The sequence below is a fragment of the Epargyreus clarus genome, unplaced genomic scaffold, assembly GCF_041222505.1.
Source record: "Epargyreus clarus isolate Ecla_fem2 unplaced genomic scaffold, WU_Ecla_fem_2.2 ptg000015l, whole genome shotgun sequence".
Taxonomy (NCBI): Eukaryota; Metazoa; Arthropoda; class Insecta; order Lepidoptera; family Hesperiidae; genus Epargyreus; species Epargyreus clarus.
The window spans coordinates 16,942,426-16,962,786 of record NW_027332223.1 but is presented as its reverse complement, the minus strand read 5'-3'; the positions used below and the strand labels follow the sequence as shown (position 1 = coordinate 16,962,786).

The following is a 20,361-nucleotide window of genomic DNA, read 5'->3' as shown; positions in this document are numbered from 1 at the left end:
GTCGGCGACCCTCCCTGCTCAGTGTTCATAGTTTGCTCGGTCTCTACTGTTTGATTTCAACAAACTTTTTATTTAGTAGTATAATCATATTCTACGTCGATAGGATTTTCGTGGTAAATGGTTACTGCCGTGGTAATTATAATGACAGTAAATGTTAATTTTTTAATACATTGAAAGTGACGATGACCTACATATATAAATTTCTTAAATTAATAAATATATGATGGCTCGTTGTCATTATGTTCTTCAAAAACCTGACCTTTATAACATAATATAGTGTAGAGGCAAATGAGTAATCTAAACCAGCTTAAGCTATGGTGGTAAGTATGAACAGAAACAATGGTCCGATTTCACTTTACAATTATTATTGTATTCCCAAAACTGTGATATACTTCAAAGATATTTTGATTTTAGAAATCAGTATTGTGAATTTCGATTAAAGATAAACTAATATTTTTATTATTATAACAGACTCAAATAAGTACGCTTAAACAAACACTGTACCAGTATAGAATTTAATAAATATATTTGAACAGTAATACAACTTATATCGTCTAGAAAGAAAAATCTTTAATTTTAAGTCACTCCGTACAAATTGTTAGTTAATTCCAAATTGTTTAGTATAATGTCATAATATGTCAGTTGTCTGTTTAGTGGGCAGAGGCATTAGTGGCGAGTGCGGGGCGCGCCGGCCCCTAATGCCCTGCGGACTGCTCTGAGCGCTTGATTTAATGACCACCGACAACGACTAATCCTTTCCACCTCGCACTAATTGAAGGTCAGCGTTTAATCACTTGAGAAATAGTCGCATTAATACTCTACTCCTTTTACTGCCTGTTTTAAAGTACTTAAACTGTATTTCACTGAAAAGGTGTCTAAAACACTAGATTTATCTGAATTTAATATGAAACGAAATATTTTTTATTCAAATTTAAGATTAACAATGTTATTAGATACGAAAATATTGAATAATTTACAATAGAAATAGTTATGCAAATTTATCCTTTCGACACTAATATTCCCATCTAGATTCCCTGTGTTGTAGTTCCTATGGAATCACAAATCATAGAGACCCCAGCGTAAGAAAGTCAAAGATAATTACGAACCTTTATAGATTGTTATGACCTATAAATGTTTACCTAAAGATACAATAACTACGTATCTTTTAATACATTTAATATTCCAATCCATTTCCTAGGATATTACAATTTATCGTCGATTCACGGAGCGTTGCGGCTTTACGTACACACGTCATAGCGCGACCGCAACTGGTGTGCAATTTAAATTGAGTTATTTTCACAATTCTGGTCCACGAGGTGGGAATAATACAATCAAGCTGTTGTGCTGATAGAACAAACAAAAAAGGGTTAAAGCTATGCAATTGTAAGGGAAAAGAACAACAGTGTGATCCCGCGGGTGCGCAAACGAGTCTTCGTTACGGCGCTCGCCCGCGGCTGAATGTGGCGCATAGTGTGTGGTGGCTTATTGCCTCATATTCATCATTAGGGTACAAAGTGAACGCAAAGTATATTGGAAGTAAAATATAAACCTTAGTAACGGGTATATTTTGGAGGTACTATGTGGTATTGCTCTAAGACTGTTGCTATATTAGTTTTTGCTTTGTAGAACTCATGTTTAGGGTTATTTCTTTGTCTGTGGATCGTATAGGTGGTTTTTTAGGTATAGGTAGGGGATACCTAAACATCGATTTAATTCTAAGTTATAACTAGGAGCGACCAGCAAAGTTAACCACTGGACACAACACGCACAGCTAAACGCAGCGTCTTTGGCATGATGATTCCACTTCAGTGACGTCTTTGCTTCATAAACTGCCTAACAGCTCTTTAAGGACTTAAAGAGCTGTTGGGCAGTTTATCTTATTACTTTATCCAAATATAAGTTACACAAGAAAGTGATTTATCTATGTTACATCGGATGAATTGCGAATGATATTATATCACACATTTCTAGACAGTAAGAAACGTCTAAAAATTCGTGACGTTTCGTCGGCGTGTGCCCGGAATATCACAAGCCGAGGATCCCGGGTCGCGTTGCACGCGTCGCACAGCCACTCATGTGCAATTTCAAAAGTGCTTTTTCTCAGTTACGACGTATGAGTGGCGAATAACATCTTATATACTTATTCTGTGATGAATATAACCTGAGTGTCGGTCTGTAATTTCAAATTTTTGTAAGCAGGTGGTTATTTGCATAAGTCATTATTTCTATGTAGGTTATTCTTCAAAATATCGGTTGAGTCAGTTTTAGTGGAAGTTGCACGCATTGAATGGGGTTTACAAGGAAACGAAAAAATCTACATTTCTGGTTAAAATTCTAAACTGTGCGCCATTGGGTATATGGGTGGCACCGCAAGTGAACATTAGTAATATTCCAGATAAAACTAGAGATCTACTTGAGGTCGGGCACAGATGCGTTGTTACCCCCAAAGACTAAGCTATATGGCTTAGGATAAGTATATCTCCCTTACCACGGCCTTCAAAGCGGAACAAAACAGCGCTTAATATTAGGCAGGAATAGGTGTGGCGGTGACGCCTCCGGAGTAGAATCACAAAAGGCAAAAACATGAATGACACGTGGGATGTATGCATGCTAATGTGTGAACTTTTACGCAACACTTCCGTCAAGTGGAACAACTAAATTATCCTAACGTTATCCGTATCCATTCCACAATCAACGTCATTTGAACATGACGAATACACGTGTCCCGCGACCAAAATGAAATTTTAACATGTCGGGTAATGCTAACATTAATAATTAGGAAGGGAGGGGGTGCGTCGGAAAGCTTTTAAGTGACCCTTCTGCGAGGTGACCGGAGCGCGGCAATTACCTAGCCATTACGCGGAAGGGAAAGTACCTTTAAAGTATTTTATTCTAAGACAAAGTAAGCGATAGGGCGTCACGCCGTTGCCATTGTTGCAGATTTTTATTTTCTTTTACTTTTTAAATAATCTATTTGGCCGGTATTAGTGTTGTGATACATCTACATAAAAGACTGAGTGTGTAATCAAAGGTGATAGAGACTTACGTGGCTCGACTTAGAAAGCACTACTGCTGTCTGGTTTGAAGGATATCGTAAGAAGAAATATTTTTTTACACAACGCATAAGTAAATGCTCTAAGGCAGCCAAGTCTAACTTTCCAGATTTTAATTACAAGGAATTCTTAAACTACAGTAACTACGTAGGTACCATTAGGTGGATTGCATGTGCGATTGTTGTGAAAATAAAATCATAGGGTAAAAATATTGAGCATCAACTCTATCGAAACTCCGCATAACGTTCTACAAATTATTATTCACGCAAAAATCCGCGCGCCGTCCTGCAAGTGGCCGCAGTAAATTTCAGCCGTTTAATTGGAGCGTATCGCGCGACGCTACGCCATTTTTCAAAAACAATCACATATAAAACAATGAGACGTGTCGTCGCGAGCCGGACAAATGGACGCGTTTAAAACGTCCCACACAAAAACGACGGGAATAATCGTCGACGAGATATGACGACAACGGGTATACTCGCACGAAACCGCCGCACCGCATTGCATCAACTGTACGAATGGCTTTATGAAATGCACAGAGGATTTATTATATTTTTATCTGGATAAAAAGATCCTATTTCCGTTATATTTTTTTGCAGCCAGTTGAAGTTAATCTCATATGGGGATTATGAAGTAGGAGTTATAACGTTTTGTGTCGTTTTGGAAGTCCACACTTCAGATCGAAATAATGTTAAGGAATAGACAAAGGAAAGAACACTTTACAACAATGATTAACTATCAAAATACAGATTTAATTCCAACCTCTTATTAAACGGTTTCTTTTTATGATAATTTAAAAGTTGAAATACAAAAACGCCAATTAAAATAAGCTTAAAGAAAACAAAAACATTTCTCTTAATGTTTACCGAGTGATTGGAAAATATTTTCTTCATTAAACATATTATCTACTCGTAATATATTTCATTATGTTAAAATAGTAATAGAGGAAACGCAAGCCGATACTTTCAGATTGGCAATTTACATCCTCGGGAGATACAGCAGCACTGGCAGCGCGGGGAGACGCGAGCAGAGCAAAGTCGCGGCAGCGGCGCTGCAAATCCCCTGTCGTCGGCCGCGGTCACGACTCACGACTCACGACGCACGATCTGTACCCGTATTCCGTATACGAAAGAAATTTATTTTCCTTTGAGTTTCGAATCCACTTAGGATTTGTGAAAAAAGAAATAACTTTATATGTTTGTTTTTCAATTGGAAAAAAGAAAAACTTCTTCTCATCTCATCTTACGATGAGGTGTTGTGTAAAAATAATTAAAAATAATAAATATGAATGAGATATTTTCCTGAAAGAAGGTTGTATATCTCCCCTAGAGCAGACCGATAATTATTGTGACCACGTTATAGTCTAATCCACAAAATAAATAAAATCTCTTCTCATGAACTTTTGCAGGATATCAAAATATAAAAGGACGTTTTAAATTTCTTACTACCGGTCAATTTTCAAGATCGATATTATCACAAACAAAGGCAAAGTAAGTTTATTGAAAGTCGCTTAGGATACGTAATATTTCTGCCAATAAATTAAAACTGAAAAATGCTCTCTATAGGTAGACTGGGGGAAAGTGGGTTCTTGCGATAAGACAAAACCACTATTGTCAACTTGTAAAATTTTGAAATATTATATTACAAATTCTACAAAAAGCAATACTTAAAAAAAACCGACTGCTTAAGAATATAGCCTGTTACTCGGATTTTGACGAAACCAATGTCACCTTACACCTATGTCAAAATGTATCAAACCGTTTGGTTGTGTTTAGGCGTACAAAACTGAGACATACATACACAAAAATCATTACCCTCCACAATGGGGTAAAATGATAGACATAGGTGTCTTAGCAAGCGGGCGGTGCGACCCCGAGCAAACAGCGCGCTCGGCCGGCGCAGGTGCCGCCGATAAATATTGCCATACGCAAACATTGCACGTTTTGTTGTTCTTTTAAACAGATTTTGATACTCTAGCGCTATTCTATCGACACGGAATCCGCTTTTATTGATCCCGATGTTGACGTGGAGTGTGAACGCGTTCGTTTTAACAGTATGAATGATCATGTTTGTGAAAAAGTGTCTAGGTTATTCGAAGGCAAAATCAATTAAAATATGTTATTGTAAAATCATAATTTACTAATTGGAAAAATACGATGAAATAAAATAAAATGTTTCAAGTATGACAGGACATAAATTTAAGTTTATATTCAGCTAAATTATTTTGAAAATAGTTACAGTAACGTTAACGAGGAAAACATAATTATTTTCAGTCTATTTTCAGCGAGTACTGCAACAACTACCGTATTCGCAATTGTGCTGTTATTAATTATTGCAGCTGCGAGCAGAATGAGATGAAATAATGACACACTCGCCTCGCAGACAAAACGCCGACGAAACAACGTTCAGAGTAGGGGTGCGCCCGGATGATTTGCGTTTTACTTTAATTACATCCTCATATTATAAAATATTTAAGTGTTATTAAGATTTTGATTTAATATCATGTAATAGGAAACCCGAGTTTTCGACAATCTTCTTCGACGTTCTTCCATTAACAAATGCATGTGCTACGGAATAAGTGACGTCGGAAAAATTACAGTGTATCTGTTTTTAATAAAGTATTTATTACGGAGTAATACAAGATAATTTGCTACAGTATCCTTAAATAAATGTTTAGTTCAAATTAAATATCAACAGAAACACGAACGAAAATCACGTAAAAAGATATTCTCGTGGCAAGAAGGAACGCAACACGTTAAAAAGAATGAAGTGAGGCCGCAACAATGCACTTCATCGCGGCGCCACCGCTTGACAGGAGTCACATGGCAACCCGGCGGCTGGCAGCCCTATCGCGAGCAAGTGGGTCGAGTCGAGCGACCTGCCAGCGACGAACAATGGCGAAAAAATAAATAGGCGCGGGACGAGCGGGGAGGGGCGGTGATGCGTGTCGCGATCCGTGTAACAACGCGCGACTGATTGCCCCTGAAAGGGTGAAGCGAAACAAAAATAAAAACGTACACCGCTCTCTACATTGCTGATTAAAACACGAGCGACACTGTACAAAGCGATTATCGGACCGTACACTGCCGTCTATTACTTTATTCCCCCGTCTTCCCTGCCTCCCCGTCTCCTTCCGGCTGCTATTGTTGTTGTATCGATGTCGGATTACCAACTGGTTATTGTTAAGCTTTGACAACGAAATTGAAACGTCCGAGAGGCATTCACTGGTCACCTCGTGGTGCCAGTACCGGTATGGTCACGCCTGGTGTTCATTTAAAGCTTAATTACATTGCGAGCAGCATTGAGTTCCCTTCATGTTTTTACAGGATTTTCCGGACGTGGTGTTGGATGTATCTAACTCCACACATTCATATAGTTTGAAACGAATACAATGTAGTCGACTGTAAATCTTGTTAATGAATTTACGTAATTCAACGGAAACTAGGGGGCTACTGGTAAGATTTTATTGGTAAGGCCTTACATTTATTTATTTTTATCCTCAAGGCATTATTCTCTTCTAGAGACATGGTCCTCTTTATAAATAGTTGCGCTTCTACAAGGTATACCAATTAACTGACTAGAAAATTACGAGTATTTTAAATCAACAAACAAACATAAAGAAATAGAAATTAAATAAGACTGCATAGGAATTATAAGTAAGGAGAATATTAATAAAATAGTACCTTTTAGTATAAAACAAGTAGCTTTTAAAAAGGCCCATAAGGAGCTTTTATTCAAAGCCCCGGTAATGTAATGTTGACCCTGATTTCGTGAACATTTTTTTTGCTATCACAAGAGATTATCCAATATCAAGGTGGACAAGTAATGACTACAAGACACGTGCAAAAACAACTCTTATTATTCATCCTTCAATTTCTTCTAGTCAAGAATTAACAACGTTTCTAACCAATTTTTAACTCATATACATATTCATTAGATTAGATTTTCATGACATAAAAGTAGCTTAAGTTAATCTTTGTCTTATCAGCTAACTATCTGTGAAATTCCAACCAAATTCGGCCCAGACATTTCTGAGATTAACCGGAACAAAAAAATAATATATTTTTGTTAAACTTTCATTTGCGTGCATTTCAGTTGCGTCAAACGAGCATTTAGTATATGTGTAAAGTGTACTCACGTCGTGCAGCCAAGAGAGTTTCCTCGCGGGCGGGTTGGCGCGCACGTGGCACTCGAAGTACACGTCGTCGCCCTCCTTGATGTCGCCCGCCGCCAGCGAGCTGCCCAGCCGGAGCCGCACCACGGGTGGATCTGGTGGTACAGGGTTTATGTATGTATATGCATGTATGACGTAAGTTGTTTTATTTTACAATAATATAGGAATAGCAGATGAGCATGCAATCAACCTAAGTGGCTAATGGACAGCTGTAATCAACCCCAGATAGGATCAGATGCTCCTGAGGTCGGCCCCAGATGCATCGCAGGCGTGGTGCCGAAGCAGTTGAACCAAAGTCCTGATTTTTTACCAATTTGTACCAGCAAACGGTATGTCGGCAGTCAACTTGGTGTTATTCGTCCATGACTACTTGACTAGTAATCCCAAATATTTTTAGAAGCTTACATGCCCACAGAAGCTGTAGCTTGCTACCCCTGAGGAATAAGTTGGTACTCATGTAAAGGACTTACGAGTAGCTTTAGCATTAGCTATTAAAACTTTGTAATTAGAACATAGTATAGTAGCGCTGTTATAATACAGCAATATGATGGTGATAATAGTAATGGTCTTTTTGATTCGTGAAGAGTCAGAATACCTTAGTATGTATTTCAACTATGGTTTTTTATGCAATGGCTCTGCTTAATGCTGTCAAAGATAGAACCAAGACAAAATATTTGTTCTAAAAACGCATGGAAGTAATGTTTGAAGGCATCCTGTACTCACAGACTACGTTGATGGTCCATGAGGTTTCCAGAAAGAGTGCGGTGACGTTGGGGTTCTCGGCTCTGCACGTGATGGGCTTCCCGTCGTCGTCCAGCGTCGGCACGAAGCTCATCACGCTCACGGTCAGGTTGTCGCGGAGCTCCTCCTGGGACCGAGGTACGTTATCAGAAATCGGACTAATTTACACAATTTTACAGAAAATATTTATAGCGAATATTTATTCTTTTGCCCTTAATTGTAATTTCTGCTGTAAAATTAAATGTTCAAATTTAAAGTTACCAAGTTAGGTTACTAGGTTAAGGACGCTTGGCTACCTGAGTGACGTTTGCTTGTAATATTTTTAGCTATATTAAATCATTTATCAAAAAGTATTATTGGATAGCGTGGCTACTCCATAAACATAATATTTTAAAATCAAAATCTGCGTGGTAATTCATATGGCATTTCCAATTATATTTGAGCTAGCCGACCGCAGCATTGTCGACGAGGCCGCGGGCCAATAATTTGTATTGAGCGACTGCGCACGTAAACATGTCAAAATTTGCAATTGAAACCGCGATCGTGAATGGCTCATTCATAAAATTTCATTGGGGTAAGTGACGTGTAACCAAATAGCGAATGCGATGGAGTGGTGATCGCGTGGCACTGCGTCATCGGGCGTGGTTCGCCGCTGGACGCAATCCCGCGTCAACGGACGCGCGGACAATGCGTCCAGAGGGTTTTATGCGGTTTACTCGAGTCGTGATTGCGAATTAATCAGATTGTCATCTCGCTGATCCTCAATAGCTTCAGCCGTTGACAATTTCGGTTGATATTCGTTAGGTACACAAAGCTTTGAATCCCATCGGATTAAGATCAATGTAAAATTAGCGTTTTATACTTAATTCGTAAATTACTCTTTGTAGTGTTGAAAATCAGGTTAGAAAACATTGTGAGGAAATCTATCATAATCAAGACTTTGACGCTTGCACAAGTTGTGTTAAGTCTGCCTATCTGTAATCAATCGTTAACTTATAAGTCCTATTTGAAGAAAGAGAATTTAGAGGCCCTTCAAGCAGAACCTGTTGTTAACAGCTATTATCGTGTAGAAATCAACGAATTATAATAAACTACACTAACAAGTGTTAGTTAGAAACTACATCAGACGTTACAAGCTGAGATGAAGCGGATATTTAAAAATGAAGCGTTACAAGGTTGTGTTTGTGTTAACTGGCAGCAAAATAAATCACAACTAGTTGTTGTCAAACTTCGCCGCTGAGTGAAACTCGTTCAGGGAATTTCAGAAAGAAACCCGGCCAAGTTGGCGCAACTTCCAACTTGGTCGACGTGTGGGTTTTCAAACAAATTTACAATTACGTGGCTATTATGAAGTGGCGCTGGTTTTGTAATCATTCTAACTCAATCTAAAGTTAAAATGGATTGGATTAAAATATAATTTGTTGTGTAAAGTGAATAAATTGTGACGAAAAGATGGTATAAGATAACAGTTTAAAGATATTATGAGTATGTCGTTAGAACACATGGCTTTGTATGTATTTAAAGTACCAAACGAGCTTGCAGCCGTTGATGTTAAGTGGTAACTGGTGCTCATGAACTTCTGTAAGCGACTTCATGTAGAACAGAAATCAAACGCGTTGCTTCATCAGAGGACTAAGATAGAAAGTCCACATAAGGTGAAATTATCTTACCACATCTATCAAACCAGAAAAGCAATGATACAATGCTGTTATAATTAAGACAGACGTAGCTGTGGTGCTTCAGCCATCACGAAAGTGGAACAGTTCCGTCAATAAAATTGCATAGCCTAGCATAAGCTATCCGAGCTACCCGAAATCGTATTAAATGTATAAACATTTAATACGATTTCGGGTGCTATAAAATGAACCCGTGTTCGTCGATGAAGTGTTAGCCGCGAGTCGGAAGTGGGATAACTCAAGGGGATCGGCGCGCTCCGCCCACAAACGGCATAGTGAGCAGTGGTGCACTTAACCGGTTTTACAAACAACAAACAAACCCCGTTATATATTGGGCAATGGGTGTTCCTTTCTTGGTACGACAACGGCAGGGCACGATACCGACACTGCCAGAACTTTTTGCCAATTCGGCAGTGCTGGCCATATAAACAAAATTAAATAGATAGCGCACGTATATAAAATGAATGAAACGAAGCGTGCCAGTTTTTTTCTGCGATAACTCACGGTACGCATATGATTTTGGGAATAATTAATCCAAGAATCGATACTTAGATATTATGACTGTTGTATACTGACACCACGTATCGCCATGTCGCGTAGTTCCAATGGCACTATTATAATTACGATAATTAATACTAGTTTAAAAGCTGTATAATAAAGGAAGATCAGCTTCAAGTTCCAGATATAAAAAATAATAGAAAATTTACTATTCAGGATTTTTCTTAATTGACTCATTCCTTTTCCTGACTTCTTGACAAAAAGACCTCGCATAATGCAACTTTAATGAAATCTGGTCTTTATATTACGAGTACCTTGACGACCCGCCGGCGTTTGGTTAACTTATTTTTTACAATAAGGAACTATTTACAGACGAGGAAAAAAATAATTAGGTACTTTATTTTTATCATGGCGTTCAGAAAATATTACGGTATTTAAAAATACTTTTTTTAAATATGTTGTTATCGGTATCGTTTAGGTAGACGTGCGTGTATCGGTGCATCTCTATTTCGGGATTCATGTTATGACCATCCACATTGCACATATTACCTATATACATCAAAAGAACATAAAAATGGTTGCAGCCACGTTATCACTGTTATGTGACTGGTCTCTCATTACATTGAGTTAACTCTTTCGTCTAAATAGTGACTTTTCAACAATAGGCCTCAATTAAACCATTGGCAAGTGAGCACATCGGTCAAGATGGAGCGTCGATAACGTATTGAAGCGAGCGGAAACGTTTAAGCAAATAGCGGGTGTCGGTCGTGGCGCAGATTAATGGCAGGTGTCGGCTCGCAAACAATCGCCTGTTTGCCGCCCGAGACGCCGCGTGTACGACATCATCTTGCGTTGTCGGGACATTGCTCACTTGTTGTACGAACCTTCAAGGAGGCCTGTGCAATGTGCATGCTTAAATACATGCATCTTCCTAAAAGACTCTTATCGATGCAAGCGTTGAAAATTATATACAATACGACAATATCTGTTATCAATAAAAGCAATGCAAGGTTTAGATTTAGGATTACCTTTGCTTACGCTTATTATAAATATAACGCGTATTTAAGAAATGAAAATAATTGCCGTGATAGTTCCAATTTTTTTTCAATATTTTGAATTTTGGTATTTATTTTGGTTCGTTCAGGAGTCACTTTTTTTTTATTCAATATATTAAAACAATTAAACTCGACTAACGCAGAGTAACAGAAAATTCGATCAAAATTCCGCTAACGAGTGCAGTCAATTCAAATTATACTTAATTAAATTTAAATTAAATCATATCATACTAAAACTATATTATGTTAACAATAGCTTGCTTTACTGTAAACACTTCATTGCGCAAATCAGTCTGCGTGGAGCGTCCGCCGGAACCGTTTAGGCAAATAGCAGGTGTCGATTTCGCCACAAACTGATGGCGATGGCCAAACAATCGCCTGTTTGCTGAGACTCGCACTCATGTCCTACAAGTTGCCCGATCCAATTAGTACCTATATGATGCATAGTACATTAAAGAAACATAAGCGAAAGTAAAATCAAAAATGATTTGCCGAACTACAATAGCAAGATTTTATAGCAATACACTGCTACAAGGTGAATTGCTATAAAAATCTTTTAGCCCCAGGTTTTTCGCAATTGTGGGGCTCCTACTCCCCGGCAGTGGATAAAAAAGGGCAAGAGCAGTGGGGTATAAAAACAAGTAAAAGCTCGGTTAGAATGATTTATCAAACCGCTGAACATTTTTGTGTTGAAGTTATGTTGCTTTTCTAGCTAGTATGATTATGTGATGATTTAAAATTCAAACCAAAATGTTGACAACTCTTATTTCATATTAATAAATATGTATATGAGATACTACCTGATTCTATAACGATTATTTAATTAATTATTTTGAGATGGTGCCGATTTACACGACTGCCTGTATGTTGTTGAGATGCAGGACTCGATCTTGAGTAATCCGACTAACTGCACTCCTTACTTAGTGAAGGTAGGAGCAAACACTTAGCGAGAGTGGGCTCGGCGCTTCACTGATTTCCGTAGTTCACGGCAAGGTTTTGTTTTAATGTACGTAATATGACAAGTAAAATTGTTTTTGCTTATTCTTATTTTGATAGAATGCATGTCTTCAAAAAAGTCAGTATTCAATTTTAACTAGATATGTACATAAATGTAGGTTAATTGCAACTTTCGATTAGTAAATTGGAATGTCTCATCAATGTATATCTGTATTACAACCCTTTAAACTATACACTACGTACTCGTATGTTTATTTAGTAAACGTCTACTCTAAATTAAGTATTTACTACATTTTAATTTAATTAATAGTTGCTTTTTTGTTTATTTTTATTAATTGTATATCTAAAATGAAGGTATTTCAATATCAAGGAATCTATTTTAAAACGAATCTAAAACTACACACAACGTCCTCATCTCCTTCTGTTAAATAAAGCGATTCAGCGCGCCCGGATAAAATCCTCAAAAGTATTAAATTACACGTACTGACAGCGAAATCACAGAGCAGTCGGTCAGCGTAGTGGCACTGGAAGCTTATTTGCGAGCTTAATAAAGCGCGTGTGCCACAGAGCCATCGCGAACCGGCATTTCGGACAATTTAAAACGCAATTATTCCAGAATTGTCGCTAATTAAACGGAGATACTCGTTAATGGCTCGGCCGCTTCCGCTTTTAATTCGTAATAACGTTACCTTTCAAGCTCGTCGTGTTTGCCTTGTAATCAACAAATCAAAGAGCTACGTCAAGGGAAGCCCGATCAATTTGTTTTCGACTTGAAAGGATGTCAAATGTCTATATATAAACTTGTTGGTATGCTGAGGGTATTCTCAGTATTCTAATTAGATATCTCGCAATAAATCATGTCGAGTTATTTTTGTTATCGAATATGGAATATAAGTTATTTTTGCGATCGACAAGTAATATATAACGTCTGAAATAGATTTCAATATTGATAACCCGATAAGTTATTTTGTTTGATTCTTCAGTAGTTATTGTAATGAAAACTTACGCGTGTATCGGTGGTTAACAGAATTGTCTTTTCCAAAAGGCAATTTAAAATAGAAATAAAATCACCTCACCATGCTTCTCCTCACAAATTACATCACCACAACTGAAAAAGTTTCACTTCGATAATAAGGTTGTTGAGTTCTTTATATCTGGAACACAATATTTTTTCTCTCATCTGAAGCAAACTCTAGATTCTCTGGAAATACAAACACTCGGAGTAAAACCACATAATTTTCATGAATACATTTTTAACGCATAAGGGCAGAAAATGTAAGGCAAAGCAGTGCCAATGATCATAAATTGAGCCAACGATGGCACAAGCCGCACCAAAAAGCGAGACAAGCGCTAACTAGCGTCGGGGCGTTCAGCCGGGACTATTAACATCGGCTTGAAATTTGCGAGGCGCAAGCGGGTCCTTCATAAAGTGCGGAAATTATGTTCGCTGCAGCGCTGAAGTATGCAAGCTATCCGCTGAACGAGCATGCAGTATCGTGCGTGGGATAGACTCGGAGCTGACTTCATAATTTGGAGCCAATTATGCTATTTCATTATTTATACTTATTTTAACATTTAAATTTATTTATTTCTTGTGTTATATAATTTTGATTGAGTTAAAAATACTTCTACATTAGCTTAGTAGGGGTGAATACATTACAGGGAAATGTCTTTTCATTTCTCTAAAAATCTTGACAAAGAAATTTAAAATTGTCGTTTAAATAATTTTCTATTGCTTTGTGTGTAAATTATCAAAATAATAAATGCGGATCATATTCGTCTTACTCGTATAAGTTCTTGCGATAAAATAGCTCTCGTGATACTATATCTGTCCACAGATTACGTCTCTATTTTTAAAACAAAAGCGTGTTAATGATACTTGTATGCATATCCCGGAAAAACATACAAGTTTCTTAAAATGTGGCTACTTTGAATCAGTAGACAATATTTACAAAAATAATTATTCAAAAATGAAAAAGTGCTCTTGTGCTATAAAGAAAATGCGTTTCAGGCGTTTTGGGAGCAACGGGTAAGCGAGGTGATCGCGCGGCTTATTGCGCGGCGCTGGCCGCCCGCCAGCACACCCTGTGATTAAGATTGCCGTAAGCAGCTTCAACCACTGGCCTTTATGGGACCAGTTCACTTAATTTTTTAATTTTTTCAAAGTAGCTTTAAAAGAAATATACCAGGAGTTGTCTTGTCACAAAATAACGACGATGTACAGTACATTATATGAACATGCGGTCCACTTCATAGTAGGCTTCTGCCACATATCCACATCTGTCATCAACCCCTAGATAAGATTAGATTGCTACATGAGGTTGGTTACCGATGCGTTGCTACCCTGGATCAAGTTGAAAAGCCTCAGTATGTCCTTCTTACTAATAACAACATTTCTTTAAAAGGCAGGAATAGGTGTGACGGGAGTGCCTCCCGAGACGAACTGCCACCTTAAAAAAATAATTCTTTATATCTGTTATATCTTATATATACAATTCTCGTGTCACAATGTTTGTTACCGTACTCCTCCGAAACGGCTTTACCGATTTTCACCAAATTCTATATGCATATTCAGTAGGTCTGAGAATCGGCTACTATCTATTTTATCCCTTATCACTTAGGGGTATGCTAAGTGATAAGGGTTATTCACCCTTAACATTTTTTTATTTATATGGCAACACAACGTTTGTCGGGTCAGCTAGGATTTCTATAATATAAAAGCAGCTCCCAGAATTAATACTGCGTTTCTATTTTTTAAATATTTAAATAAATATACAGACCCAGCTCGCTGGCTGTGATTAAGATTTTTGCAAGCCACGTTTTTCCCATATAGTTCCCTTTATGAGACAGGATTTTAACGAACTTTGTAACGGTTATGTTATTGTTATGAGTTTTTAGTCCGAATTTCAAAAGTGCTTATTATGGTAATTGTTTTCTTAACGGCTTAAAAAATGAAATTAGTTTGTGACATTTTTAGGGTGTAAGGTGGCATGAACCTCATTTTGCGATAGTTATTCTACTACAAATATACTTTTTGTGTATAAAGAGTAAGAAGTATATTTAAGCGGCATTGTCATGTGGTCATTAGCGGTACAAGAAAGAAACCAGTTCTTTTACTCTTTTATACTTAAACTTAGATAATTGTTTTTCTTTTTTGCTGTCTTCGTATCTGTAAATAATGAAATATAACACAGGAGACAATACAACGCGATAGGCTACTCATAAGTAAAACAATTCATTATTATTTACAGAATAATAAGTAAGTACTCGTGTTATAATATCAATGTAACGCATAATATTCGCAACATAATGTACAACCGCCATTGAAGTGTACGTGACGCGGGGCGGGCGGCACGCGCAGATTTATCGCGCAGACGTGAGCCGAGTGGTGATGAAAAACGGCCAATAATGTTGCCAGGTGTACGTTCACATTCCTGGACTAGTTCTAGTTCAACTAGCCCTTGTTTACAATGTGCTATGGAAATCATTATAATTTATAAGGGAGAATACTTCGACGTCACCGCTGTCATATATCTCTGCTTTAGAGTGAGAACGCACGATGTGGTTTTCTTCTGCTTGCGTTATTAAAAAAAAAACACTTTCGATCGACACTTATGCGCGAATATGCAGCCGCCGCACCCACGCAATCGCGCGCAAACTTGGCAAAACACGTTCGTAAGACAAATTAATGGATAAAGATCGATATAAATTCAAAATAAATCGTACCATGTAAATAGTAACTCTATCTTACGTACATACGTAAAACGGCTGAAAAACGCTTGGTAACTTCTAAAGCTTGGTAGTTCTTTTCACGTTGTTTTAATCTGAAGGTTACGTTCTAATTCTTTAGTAGGTTTTGATTGGTCGTTTTCGCAAATCTTTCATTAACTCCAAGTAGGATTGAAGTTCTATTTAATACGACCACGAATGCATTTATAACTTTGAGAACTAATTTGGTATCTTTCATGTAATTTCTCTACATTAGCACTTTAAACATCTTTAATCTTGTTTTCAGGACTTTTAGTCAAAACAATATCTGGAATCGAAAAGTCAAATACATAATATTTATTGGTGATAAATATTTACCTCGACTATCATTCCTTAACAGCATTCCTGTAATACTTAAATATTAATTTTATAAATTACGTTTATATAAAAACAAAATAAGTTTATAACTCTTGAAATTCTTAATAATTTCCTAGAAAAATTACATCTGTTAGTGGGGGCGCTGGTTTCCTAGAAATGTAGTTAAGCATTTCAACACATAATATTGTATCCAATAAACAATAACGGCCGAAAATCATTTATCATCATTGAATTCGATGAAATCAAATTACAGAATGTTTCAAAAGTGATTCATGGTAGAAATTTGTTGAATATTACTATAAAGCATATCATGCATACCACGGATCACATCGTAAAGCAAATTACAAATACTTATATTTCTATTCAATACACTTGTGAGAAATGAAGAACATATGAAGCATAACATAATTACGCGACCAGATTATTTTATTCTTAAAATACATATTTATTACATTAAATTGTTTTAGATCTGGGTGTTTCTATATAGTTTTGTGCGTGCCAATGTTTGCTTTGACTGAAGAAATAAGTCAATAACTTTAATCATGGTATATAGTAGTGTAGAGACACACTTATTAGAAGCTAAAGTAATGTGACTGATAATTCTTTTAGGAAGCAATCTTGCACATCTAGAGGTGTTCCACATTATACGTTTTACTAAGTAATCTTAAAGATTTTCCGATATACCTAACTTTACAATAATTATATTACAATGCATTGACAATATGTGAAATCGACACATGACGAAGCGAGCAGCGGCTTAGGTAAAAGCCCCGAGCGCTAATTCCGGGATAACTCACGAATTTGTGTAGCTGCTTTCGCTGAGAACTGAAGCGTGTACCGCTTCAGCTTACAGCTTACTGTGGGATTACTATGTTTATTTTAAGGAAACGAAAATATTGAAATCCTTGAATATTGATACGATAACAACAGTTACTGGCTTTTAAAAGGTTTGCTTTTTATGCTTAACTAGATGACCCGGTGAACTTCGTACCACCTAATTATGAGTGACTATCTGTACCTCGTGGTTTCACTCGTGTAATTTAAGTATTATGTCCATAAACTACTGGTAAATATTAGGAAATGGCCACAGGAGAACAGGAAAATAAAAAATACAATTAAATAAAATTCACTCTACCTCTCTGCACTCTGTTATTTTTTTACCGACTTCAAAAAGGAGGTGGTTATCAATTCGGCCGGTATCTTTTTTTTATGTATGTACACGAATTACTCCGCCGTTAGTGAACCGATTTTAATAAAAAAATTTTATTGTGTTATTTTTTATTGTAGGTTCTAATGAAATTACAAAGTCAGTTCATCATTGACTATTTAAGGGTCTGATAATGTGGCTCGGAGACAAAATATGTAACTCCTCAACCGATGGGGATATTTGAGTTGTGTTTGAAGATATTTGGTGTAAGTTCTAACGAAATTGCAAAGTCAGTTCATCATTGACTATTTAAGGGTCTGATAATGTGGCTCGGAGACAAAATATGTAACTCCTCAACCGATGGGAATAATTGAGTCGTGTTTGAAGATATTTGGTGTAGGAGATTCTAATGAAATTGCAAATCATTGACTTAGTTAGGTTAGGTTGGAACACATAAGACAATATAAAACTAAGCGGGCAGGGCGCGGCAGCGCCCTGCGAGCGGGCGGTTCCAATCAATGTAAATTCAGACCGTACCTTAATTCATGATCACGTTTATACAATTTTATATTGTATTAATATAAATGTTATTATGTCATCACTAAAAAGGGTAAAAAAAATTTTAACAAAAAATACAACCGACTTGTATGTCACTACATAGTAAAAAATAATTCAAATAAATGTTGGTTTAGTACATATTTCTGAAGTAGGCGCTCAATATATTTCGTTCGAATTATTTTTTACTTTGTAGTGACATAGAAGTCGGTTGTATTTTTTGTTATTTTTTTTACAAACACGCGAAAAGAAGTACGTATAACTTCAATAACGGTTTTTTTTAAAGAAAGTTTATTTACTTATAGTACTCTAATCGGATTGTTGAATAGCTAAAAATGCTGAAACAGTTGTGTAAATAGAAAGGCGATTTATAACAGTCTTAAGGGTTGATCTAAAAAAACAAACAGTGACTCAGATGCTTCATACATAATGATACTTCATACACTTATGATAATTTTCTTAGTGCTCCAAATTAACGGATATTAAATTAAAGTTCCATACCCGATTAAACGACCCTAAAGGTTGATTTTCCAAAAACGGTGAAAAATGTGTTCTATTATTTTGAATCAAAAAGCTAAATTCCAATTTTCATAGACTTTGCTTCAAAATCTGCCGATTTCTAAACGAAGTGTCTTCTAAAGCCAAATGCAAATTTTTACAGTTTTTGCTTCCAAATTAAAGGATTTTAATATAAAATTACAACCCCTACTTAACCAACTTAAGGGTTGATTTTGCAAATATCGTAAAATAGATATTTAATTACTTTCTATCGAAATCCTATTAAATACCAATTTTCATATAGATTTGCATCAAAACTGGGGGACTTTAATACAAACTTTCAACTCTTATTTATTCACGGAAACGCGGTCGAACAGGATAAAAAGTATCCTATGTCCGTCTCCTGGTTCTAAGCTACCTCTCCACCGATTTTCAGTCAAATTGGTTCAGCCGTTGTTGAGTTATAAAATGCTTCACGAAAACGCGGTCGAACGGGATAAAAAGTATCCTATGTCCTTTTCCTGCTTCTAAGCTACCTCTCGATTAATTTTCAGTCAAATTGGTTCAGCCGTTCTTGAGTTATAAAATGACTTCACGGAAACGCGGTCGAACGGGATAAAAAGTATCCTATGTCCGTTTCCTGGTTCTAATCTACCTCTTTACCAATTTTCAATTAAATCGGTTCAACCGTTCTTGAGTTATAAAATGACTTCAAGGAAACGCGGTCGAACGGGATAAAAAGTATCCTATGTCCGTCTCCTGGTTCTAAGCTACCTCTCCACCAATTTTCAGCCAAATCGGTTCAGCCGTTCTTGAGTTATAAGTGGAGTAACTAACACGACTTTCTTTTATATATATAGATATGCGCCATGTATGACAGAATACCAGTAGTGGTATTTTTATGGTAAGGGACATATTATGTTCTTATGCAAGGCAGGTATATGTGGCCAACACATCGGCCACACATGTGTAGGCAGAGACTCTAATCTTATCTGGATTGTAATAGCCATTTCCCATCTGGTGGACTGCAAGGTCGGTTTTCTACTCTTTGCTCTATTTATAATATAGTATATTATATTATAAAAAGTTAAAAAAAATATACGGGCTTAAGGGGATTCTGCTTAAAACTAAGTAAACTCCTTGAGATTTCATTATAAATGAAAATTAAAATTCCGCTAAGGGTTACGTTATACAGTGGAAGATTTTCCTTAGAAAACGACCGTTACAGAAACCTTAGATTGCCGTCACCATTTATCGCTCGTGGCCTCTCAACGTACAACTTATTGACTTGACGTTTACGGTATATAACTTCTGTGAACTTGTCATTTGAGGTAGGTATTGAGGAACGAGCGAGTGGCGAGTGAATGCGCGTTGGTTGCGAGTGCGGTCCGCAACTGGATTATCGAGTGGTGCGGCGCAATGGAAATGTGTGCTTAGCGTTCTATTTTCTACGCCTTGACTGCGGTGGACTGTCTTCACAGTGTGTTAAAGGCTTGTCTACGGTAATTACCTGTGCTTCATCTGTCGCTTCCCAAGGATAAGTCAATTCTTATTGGATTTAAATATCGACAAATAAAATGTTTCTTGTTAGTAGCTGATATGTATTTAATCTTCTTTTACAATTGGGATATAAATGTATCATACAAATCACAGAGTTATGAGCAATTTATGCTGTTATGCACTCATATTTAAATATGTCATCTTAAATAGCCATATGAGGCATGGTTCCCAAAACACTGGCTTTCACTGCTGTACGGTAAGACTTAATCTTCATGCGAAGTAGTTGCTAGCTCTTCAATCATGTTATATAATGCAAATGTTATATAATAGTTAATTTATCCAACTTGCAGTAAATATGATACCTTGGATTTGAATGAATTTGCTGGAATTTAAATCAAGTGTCAACGAGAGGGCGCGTCGC

The 20,361-nt window shown here is 36.8% G+C and overlaps 1 protein-coding gene across 1 annotated transcript in view; it reads right to left on the bottom strand.

Moving 5' to 3' along the window:
• side-II (sidestep II transmembrane protein) overlaps positions 1 to 20,361 on the bottom strand; it is a 544,775-nt gene that overhangs the window by 106,950 nt on the left and 417,464 nt on the right. Inside the window, exons 8-9 of the mRNA XM_073081158.1 lie at positions 7,951 to 8,095; positions 7,192 to 7,322 (exon numbers count right to left, since the gene is read on the bottom strand). Of these exons, the coding sequence (XP_072937259.1) occupies positions 7,192 to 7,322; positions 7,951 to 8,095 (276 nt within the window). The remainder of the gene's footprint in view (positions 1 to 7,191; positions 7,323 to 7,950; positions 8,096 to 20,361) is intronic.